Source organism: Dendrobates tinctorius, unplaced genomic scaffold, assembly GCF_039654945.1.
Source record: "Dendrobates tinctorius isolate UK_male_01 unplaced genomic scaffold, ASM3965494v1 ptg000063l, whole genome shotgun sequence".
Lineage (NCBI taxonomy): Eukaryota > Metazoa > Chordata > Amphibia > Anura > Dendrobatidae > Dendrobates > Dendrobates tinctorius.
Window position 1 is genome coordinate 7,149,123 of NW_027361731.1, and position 10,058 is coordinate 7,159,180.

The 10,058-nt window shown below is 44.5% G+C and overlaps 1 protein-coding gene across 6 annotated transcripts in view; it reads left to right on the forward strand.

The window, feature by feature from the left end:
- LOC141094236 (uncharacterized) overlaps positions 1 to 9,482 on the forward strand; it is a 93,643-nt gene extending 84,161 nt beyond the window's left edge. For 5 of the 6 annotated variants that reach the window (XM_073580049.1, XM_073580050.1, XM_073580048.1 and 2 more), the window contains one exon: positions 7,985 to 9,482. In XM_073580049.1, the coding sequence (XP_073436150.1) occupies positions 7,985 to 9,429 (1,445 nt within the window). In that variant the 3' untranslated portion in view covers positions 9,430 to 9,482. The remainder of the gene's footprint in view (positions 1 to 7,984) is intronic. The other variant, XM_073580046.1, reaches the window with a different exon arrangement.
- The last annotated feature ends 576 nt before the right edge of the window (positions 9,483 to 10,058 follow it).

Here is a 10,058-nt window from a genome sequence, read left to right on the forward strand (position 1 = left end):
CTGAGTACGCTGATACCCCACATTTGGGGGTAAACCACTATTTGGGCGCATGGCAGAGCTCGGAAGGGAAGCAGCGCCATTTGACGTTTTTGGCTGGAATTGAGATCGGACACCATGTCGCGTTTGGAAAACCCCTGATGTACCAAAACAGTGGAAACCCCCCACAAATGACACCATTTTGGAAACTAGACCCCCTAAGGAACTTATCTAGATGTGTGGTGAGAACTTTGAACCCCCATGGGCTTCACAGAAGTTTATAACATAAAGCCATACAATTAAAAAATCATATTTTTTCCACAAAAATGATCTTTTCACCCTCAATTCTTATTTTTTCAAGGGTAACAGGACCCTAAAAGTTATTGTGCAATTTGTCCTGAGTACGCTGATACCCCACATGTGGGGGTAAACCACTATTTGGGCGCATGGCAGAGCTCGAAAGGGAAGCAGCGCTATTTGACGTTTTTGGCTGGAATTGAGATCGGACACCATGTCGCGTTTGGAAAACTCCTGATGTACCAAAACAGTGGAAACCCCCCACAAATGACACCATTTTGGAAACTAGACCCCCTAAGGAACTTATCTAGATGTGTGGTGAGAACTTTGAACCCCCATGGGCTTCACAGAAGTTTATAACATAAAGCCATACAATTAAAAAATCATATTTTTTCCACAAAAATGATCTTTTCACCCTCAATTCTTATTTTTCCAAGGGTAACAGGACCCTAAAAGTTATTGTGCAATTTGTCCTGAGTACGCTGATACCCCACATGTGGGGGTAAACCACTATTTGGGCGCATGGCAGAGCTCGGAAGGGAAGCAGCGCCATTTGACGTTTTTGGCTGGAATTGAGATCGGACACCATGTCGCGTTTGGAAAACTCCTGATGTACCAAAACAGTGGAACCCCCCCACAAATGACACCATTTTGGAAACTAGACCCCCTAAGGAACTTATCTAGATGTGTGGTGAGCACTTTGACCCCCCCAGTGCTTCACAGAAGTTTACAACGCCTGGGCGTGAAAATAAAAAATTCGTATTTTTTCCACAAACATGATCTTTTAGTCACCATTTTTTTATTTTCCCAAGGGTACCAGGAGAAATTGGACCCCAAAAGTTGTTGTCCAATTTGTCCTGAGTATGCTGATACCCCATACGTGGGAGAAAACTACTGTATGGGCACACGTCGGGGCTCGGAAGGGAAGTAGTGACGTTTTGGAATGCAGACTTTGATGGAATGGTCTGCGGGTGTCATGTTGCCTTTGGAGAGCCCCTAATGTACCTAAACAGTGGAAACCCCCCACAAATGACACCATTTTGTAAACTAGACCCCCCAATGAACTTATCTAGATGTGTGGCGAGCACTTTGAACCCCCAAGGGCTTCACAGAAGTTTATAATGCCCGGGCATGAAAATAAAAAAATCGTATTTTTTTCCACAAACATGATCAATTAGTCCCCAATTTTTTCATTTTCCCAAGGGTAAAAGGAGAAATTGGACCCCCAAAAGTTGTTGTCCAATTTGTCCTGAGTACGCTGACACCCCATATGTGGGAGAAAACTACTGTATGGAAACACGTCGGGGCTCGGAAGGGAAGCAGTGACGTTTTGGAATGCAGACTTTGATGGAATGGTCTGCGGGTGTCATGTGCGTTTGGAGAGCCCCTGATGTACCTAAACTATTGAAACTCCCCACAAGTGACCCCATTTTGGACACTAGACCCCCCACGGAACTTATCTAGCTGTGTGGTGAGCACTTTGAACCCCCAAGTGCTTCACAGAAGTTTATAACACTCGGACGTGAAAATAAAAAAATCATTTTTTTCCACAAAAATGATATTTTTGCCCCCAATTTTTTATTTTCCTAAGGGTAACAGGAGAAATTGGACCCCAAAAATTGTTTTGCAATTTGTCCTGAGTAGGCTGATACCCTACATGTGGGGGTAAAACACTGTTTGGGCGCATGGCAGAGCTTGGAAGGGAAGGAGCACCTTTTGACTTTTTCAACTCAGAATTGGCTGGAATTGAGATCAGACGCCATGTTGCATTTGGAGAGCCCCTGATGTGCCCAAACAGTGGAAACCCCCAATTCTAACTCCAACCCGAACCCCAACACGCCCCTAGCCCTAGCCCTAACCCTAGCCCTAACCCTAGCCCTAACCCTAGCCCTAACCCTAACCCTAGCCCTAACCCTACCCCAACACACCCCTAGCCCTAACCCTAACCCTAACCCTAATGGAAAAATGGAAATATATACATTTTTTTTATTTTATTATTTTTCCCTAACTAAGGGGGTGATAACGGGGGGTTTGATTTACTATTTATGGCGGTTTTTATGTTTGGCGGCTGTCGCACGCTAAAAGACGCTTTTTATTGTAAAAATAGTTTTTGCATCACCACATATTGAGAGCTATAATTTTTCCGTATTTTGACCCACCGAGTCATGTGAGGTCTTATTTTTTGCGGGACGAGTTGACGTTTTTATTGGTACCATTTTCGGGCACGTGGAATTTTTTGATCGCTTTTTATTCCGATTTTTGGGACGCAGAATGAACAAAAACCAGCGTTTCATGAATTTCTTTTGGGGGGGTGCGTTTACACTGTTCCGCGTGCGGTAAAATTGATAAAGCGGTTTTATTCTTCGGGTCAGTACGGTTACAGCGATACCTCATTTAGGTCGTTTTTTTATGTTTTGTCGGTTTTATGCAATGAAAACTATTTTATATAAAAAATAATTATTTTTGCATCGCTTTATTCAGCGAGCTATAACTTTTTTATTTTTTCGCTGATGATGCTGTTTGGCGGCTCGTTTTTTGCGGGACAAGATGACATTTTCAGCGGTACCATGGATATTTATATGCGTCTTTTTGATCGCGCGTTATTACACTTTTTGTTTGGCGGTATGATAATAAATCATTATTTTTTGCTTCGTTTTTTATTTTTATTTTTTAAGGGGTTCGCTAAAGGGGTTAACTAATGGGACAGTTTTATAGGGCGGGTCGTTACGGACGCGGTGATACCTAATATGTGTACTTTTATTGTTTTGTTTTTTTATTATTTCCAAAAAATGGATTTTATGGGGGAATATTTTTTTTTTTTTCGAATATATTTGGCGATTTTTTTAAAATTATTTTTACACTTTTTTTTATTGTTTTTTTTTACTTTATTAAATAGTCCCAGGTGGGACATCACTGTCCTGTGACAGATCGCTGATCTGTCACATCACAGATCACTGTGACAGATTAGCAATCTGTCACAGGCATTGAAGAAGACTTCCTCATGCCTGCGCTTTGCAGGCACTGAGGAAGCCAGCTTCCTCAGGCCCCCGAAGGCCCCCGTCGCCATCTTGGATTCGGGGGCCTGGAGGAAAGGAGCCCCCCGCAGCAGCGCTGCACATTTCGCTGCCGTGGGGGGCTCAGGGAAGCACGGAGGGAGCCCCTCCCTGCCGATGCTTCCCTTTAACCCCCGGTACACCGCGATCGTGTTTGATCGCGGTGTGCAAGGGGTTAACGTGTCGGGGGGCGGTCCGTGACCGCCCCTGACACATTGTGCCGGGTGTCAGCTGTGATAATCAGCTGACACCCAGCCGCGATCAGCGGCGCTCACCACGTGGGCGCCGCTGATCGCGGTAGACGTACTATCCCGTCCACGGTCATACAGGCCCGGGTACCGTGGACGGGATAGTACGTCGGATGTCAGGAAGGGGTTAAGGGAATGAGTCACATAATTTTTTTTAAATGACTATGAATAAAACATACAAGGGACAAATACCATCACACCATGACCAGACCACATATTACCACCACATAGTGACTGAATACTACAATACTGAACATTAATTAAAAAAAACAATCCTAAGTGACATTATACACAGGAACTCTGTACATAGTATACAGTATCAATGTACAGGTAATACAGTGATCACCGGTGACATTATACACAGAAGCTCTGTATATAGTATACAGTATCAGTGTACAGGTAATACAGTGATCACTGGTGACATTATACACAGGAGCTTTGTATATAGTGTATAGTGTAAGTGTACAGGTAACACACTGACTTATCGTTGATGTCTCTAGCTGAAGTCCTTTATCTTTGCTTTTCTTTTTCATGCAGCGCAGACCGCCATCAATTCTTCCAGCCAGGACTCATCTTTGCATAAAATAACACAGTTACCTACAGCACGGCTTCCAGAGCACATTCCCCTCTTTTTTCCTTTCTTCTACACTACACATCTGAATACAGATATGCATCCACCATTAATATATAATTGGTTATTATGCAACCCACCATTCCGAATATAAATTATAATACGCCACTGAGCCCCTTCTAGCTATGCATAGCCACTTTCCCCACCTAATAAATATATAAATTAATTACCACCTGTACTCTCTTCGACAATTCATTACCAGTCACTGCATACTCAACGCCCCTCACTATGTACTTCCTGCTCCCCAGACTCATTATATTTACGTGCCCCTTCCCCCCAATTCATTGTCATGTCTTCTCACTCCCACCCTCTATTCATTATCAACAGCTCTACCCCCACATTCAATACATCATTTACTCCCCCACCCTAAAAATTCATTATTTGCTCTCTCTCCAAATCATCATTTGCTATCCCCACCCCCCCACTTTCAATTCAATTGCTGTCCCTCTTAACACTCTCTCAATTCATCATTTGCAGCCTCCCGTCCCCTCCCCCACTTAATCATGTGCAGTCCCCCTTTAGCCCCCTCCCCACATCATCATGAGCAGTCCCCCTTTAACCCTCCACATCATCATGTGCAGTTCCCTTTACCCCATGTCATGCTTTGCAGTTTCTTTTAGCCCCCACTTCATGTGCAGTCTCCCTTTAATCCCCCTCTCCACATCACCATGTGTAGTCAACCTTTAATCCCCTCCCCACATCATCATGTGCAGTTCCCCTTTCCCCCCCTCCCCACATCATCATGTTCACACTGCACCCAGGGTTTGAGCCGCAGGTGGCATCATCCATCACTTATCTCTGTCCCTGCATCAAGTAAAGTTTTCCTAAACTTTCTGGGAGTGCGGTAGCCAGGAGCAGACTCACCTGGCGCTGGCTGCTGACATTGGCCGGGCTGGCAGGACTCCCTCGCAGCACAGTGATGTGCAATGTGAGCAGCACAAGTCCCAGCAGCAGCAGGAGCTCCGTTGCCAGCCGCACCATCCTCTTGATGCGTCCAGCTTTCAGTGCCTGCCCGGCTGCACCCCCGTCCTCTGGGATCAGGGGGGGCCAGCTGGGTGGAGGAGCCGCCGCCAGCACCACCACCACCACCGCAGCAGCAGCACTTGGCAGCCACTGTGGGACAGGAAGGAACAAATCCCCTGGGAAAGCTTCAGGAGAAGGCTGTGGCAGCAGGCTTTTCAAACTTCTGCACAGGCCCTAGTGCGCACTATCCTGCTTCTCAGCACTGACGAGGGCCATGTTCACGATCTGACACGGGCCGCCATGGCCCTGGTCAATGCGTGCACCGAGAGAGTACACACGCACCAGGGCCTGTACAGAAGTTCTAAAGGGCCAGTGGCCCATTTTGAAGCTCAGAGCCGGCCCAGCAGGCATCTGACCGCCTGGGCAGATTATCAATCCGGGCCTGCTGACTTTTCAGTTTGTAATAAAACTAATTTCAAGGAGGATTGTGATAAACTACAGGAAAGCCATTACACCTGTGCCATGATATATCTCTAAGCGGTGTGTGGCTGATGGCTGTAATATATATTTATTCACGCCTGCAGGAGATGTGTTGGCATGGCTCGAGCCCTGGTTTCATGGATTCACTCAATGTCATAAATTATATTGTTTTCGATCCTAAGAAATTCAGATTACTGCACAATCTCTCCTGAAATGGGGAGCAATATTATTTTCTCTAATCTTCTGGTCAGGACCCATAGTAGCTCCAATGCTCCACCATTAATGAGTGCATCTCCAGTTTACTGTTGGAGTTCTCCCCTTGTTCATACATTGTTGTTGAGGATGTAATATATTTCTTTATTCTATGTCTTTTTTTTACCTGTTCATTCTGTTTGATTGTGGTGGGATTGTCCTGCCTCACTTATGTGAGAAGGACAGAATGCAGAATCAGAAGACACAAGAGTAGTCAGTAAACGGGCCACGGTCACAACAGGAGACAAATACACAAGCCGCGAGCTGAGCACAGAGGACTGTACGGCGTCAGATTCCTGGTACTGCACAGCAGGAATCCAGAGCCAGACATCCTGCGGTCTCTCATTCTCCTCCGACCGCTCAGACTCCTGCTCAGCAATCACAGCGAGCCAGGCATTCCCCTCAGACTCGTTCTGTGAGCCTGGATGTTGCTGCCACCTCTGGTGCAGCAATGGTAGCGCAACCTGCTTTGCAGGGAACTGCTCCAGAGGCTAAGTCCTCGTGCCGTGCTACTGGGCATGCCCACAACTTGTCCTCTCAGTGGAGAGCAGGGGTCACATGTGCAGGTCCTATGTCAGATCTGATTGGTCCTTCCCAAAGTACTGGAAGGTCCCGGAAGCGCATGGCTATAAAAAGCCCGCATGGCGGCTCGGCCATGCGCTAGTGTAGCATATTATTCTGTGTGTATGGTGATGGATGTATGGACTGGTGTCTGACTCATTATGAAACCCCTACCCTCTGATATTGCGAGTGGTGACCGAGTGTGAATAGTCAGCTCCAGGGTTGTGGCAAGCTACACGCCACTTGCTCCACATCTACACTAGCGTCCGTCGGCGCCCGGTCCTCGGCGCCGACGCTTGCGGCTTTTCTCTGCCGCTTCGCTGTAGTAACAGCAACTATTGGTGTTCGCGGCTGTGACGCCACACGCAGGCCTCTGTGACGCTAATAGGGCCTGTGCCTTTGCTTTAGCGTTCGGGTGACGTTAACCCAAGCACAGTCCCGCACCTACTAGGTGCATCTGCCATTGTTCAGCAGCGGTCTTGTCACCTACCGCACGGTGGACCCCGGGCGGCGAACGCACCTACTATTATTTATACTTGATGCGTTCCGCCAACCCTAACAAGGAGAACAACGCTGTATCTGGCAGATTCTGGCCATGTGCTTTGAGCATTAGTAGGGTGTGGTACTTTCTAATCGGCTGAAGTAGGGAGCAGATTACTCCAGCTGGACAGCAGGAGGAGATCCCAGATGAGATTGGACACACCATATGCAGGAGCCCTAATATAACTAAATTACAGAAAACCAGAATAGTCGAAATCCCCATAAAGTGATTCCATTTTATAAATTAATTCACTCAGGGTTATAATCTATAGGAGGACTGAATATTTTGACTCCACAGCCACTTTCCGGAAATTAACACGCAGTGGATGTTGGAGAGTGAAAATTACACATTTGCCATTTTATCACCCAACACATAGTGCCCAGATTGTGCTCCAGGAGACACACACCATAAATTAAGTGGGTTCTTCTCACTATAATATTGCTGAATACAGGGATTCTAAATGTTGTGTGAGCACACTGCAAGGCTCAGAAGTGAGAGCGGATTTTGCAGGATTGGTTTATAGAAACCTTGTTGCTTTTTTAACAGCCTTTCAGCCACTAATAGTGTGGGAGCCTCTGTTTTTCCATTGAGAGATGATGGACTCAAGTGGGGACTTGTTTTTTATGAGATGAGAATTGGTATTATTTTTGCCTACATAACATTGATTGGTTTCTTTTTATTTGATATTTGGGAGGCAGAATGAACAAACAGTTGAACCCAGACTCAAATAGGCTTTATTGGCAGGACCAAAATACATTTAGTGTTGCCAAAGCAAGGAAAGTAAATGTGACAGGGGAGTGGATCGGGATCACCACACACTACTGGTTCATCCAGCAAGGTTTTCTATTAGACTGTGAACTGTCATTGTCTTGATAAATAAAGTTTTTTAGCTTGCCATTTTTAAGAACAGTTTATGTAGAAATATTCAAAAATATAAAACTCGAGGATATTATATTAAAAAATAATTGTTTTTTTATCTTAGCAGATGACTGTACCAGGAGATCAGAAGGACAGCTCACATCTTCAATTTTTAAATGTGATGATCTTGAGATCCTACAAGATACAACTGAAGTGACTGCTGTTACTCCAGATATACCATCATCCATTCACAGCAAAAATCTGTCATCTGATCCTATGGAAAAGGTCCCATCTTCTGATTCATTACCGACTACTAAGGAAAATCAAAGTCACAAAAGAGGCATTAAAAAACATATAGCTCCTAAATCAAAGAAGTCATTTTCATGTTTAGAATGTGGAAAATGTTTTAACTGGAAATGGAATCTTGATGTACACCAGAGAATTCACACAGGAGAGAAGCCTTTTTCCTGTTCAAAATGTGGGAAATGTTTTAACAAGAAAGGGAATCTTGTTACACACCAAATAACTCACACAGGGGAGAAGCCTTTTTCCTGTTCAGAATGTGGGAAATGTTTTAACAAGAAAGGGAATCTTGTTACACACCAAATGACTCACACAGGGGAGAAGCCTTTTTCCTGTTCAGAATGTGGGAAATGTTTTAGCAATCAATCGGATTATGTTAAGCACCAGAGAATCCACACAGGGGAGAAGCCTTTTTCTTGTTCAGAATGTGAGAAATGTTTTAACTGGAAATCAGTTCTTGTTAGTCATCAGAGCAGTCACATAGGGGAGAAGCCTTTTTCTTGTTCAGAATGTGACAAATGTTTTGCACGTAAATCACATCTTGTTAGTCATCAGAAAACTCACACAGGGGAGAAGCCTTTTTCCTGTTCAGAATGTGGGAAATGTTTTAACTGGAAATCGGTTCTTGTTAGTCATCAGAGCAGTCACACAGGGGAGAAGCCTTTTTCTTGTTCAGAATGTGAGAAATCTTTTCCACGTAAATCACATCTTGTTAGTCACCAGAAAACTCACACAGGGGAGAAGCCTTTTTCCTGTTCAGAATGTGGGAAATATTTTAACCGAAAATCGGTTCTTGTTAGTCACCAGAGAACTCACACAGGGGAGAAGCCTTTTTCCTGTTCAGAATGTGGGAAATGTTTCAACCAGAAATCGCATCTTTTTAGTCACCAGAAAATTCATACAGGGGAGAAGCCTTTTTCCTGTTCAGAATGTGGCACATGTTTCAACCAGAAATCACCTCTTGTTAGTCATCAGAGAACTCATACAGGGGAGAAGCCTTTTTCCTGTTCAGAATGTGGGAAATGTTTCAACCAGAAATCACCTCTTGCTAGTCACCAGAGAACTCATACAGGGGAGAAGCCTTTTTCCTGTTCAGTATGTGGGAAATGTTTTAACCGGAAAGAGCGTCTTGTTAGTCACCAGAGAACTCATACAGGGGAGAAGCCTTTTTCCTGTTCAGTATGTGGGAAATGTTTTAACCGGAAAGAGCGTCTTGTTAGTCACCAGAGAACTCACACAGAGGAGAAGCCTTTTTCATTTTCTTAATGTGGGAAATATTTTACTTGGAAATCAACTGTTAATAAACATAAGAGATGTCACATAGGGGAGAAACCTTTTATGTTCATAATGTTGGAATAGTTTTAACGAAAATTGGATCTTCTTAAAAGGGTTGTCTCTTGTCATTCCTCATGCTTGCTGACAAAAGGATAAAACTAAACTTTATTAACTCCAAATGTAAAACTATACCCATAATTCACCCCCTGAAGGATAGTCAGAAGGTGACTAATAGAAAAAACATATAACCCACGTCTCAGTATATATTTGGTGATGTGATGTATACACACTCACTCTCCAAGCCTCTCATTTCTACGGGTTTCATCGTCCTCACTAGTGTTGAGCATTCCGATACTGCAAATATCGAGTATCGGCCGATATTCGCGGTATCGGAATTCCGATACTGAGTTCCGATACTTTTAGCATATCGAATACCGGAATCGGAAGTTCCCATAATGCTATGAGCCAGTTTGATTTCATTCAGCCAATGAAGAATCCTAAGAAGTGTGGGCACATCCTGATAGGCATGCTAACTAATGGCATGGCTGTGATTGGCTGCTGAAATGATGTCATGATGCACTATAAAAGCCGCCGCCGCCATTTTGGGTTCACTCTGCTGT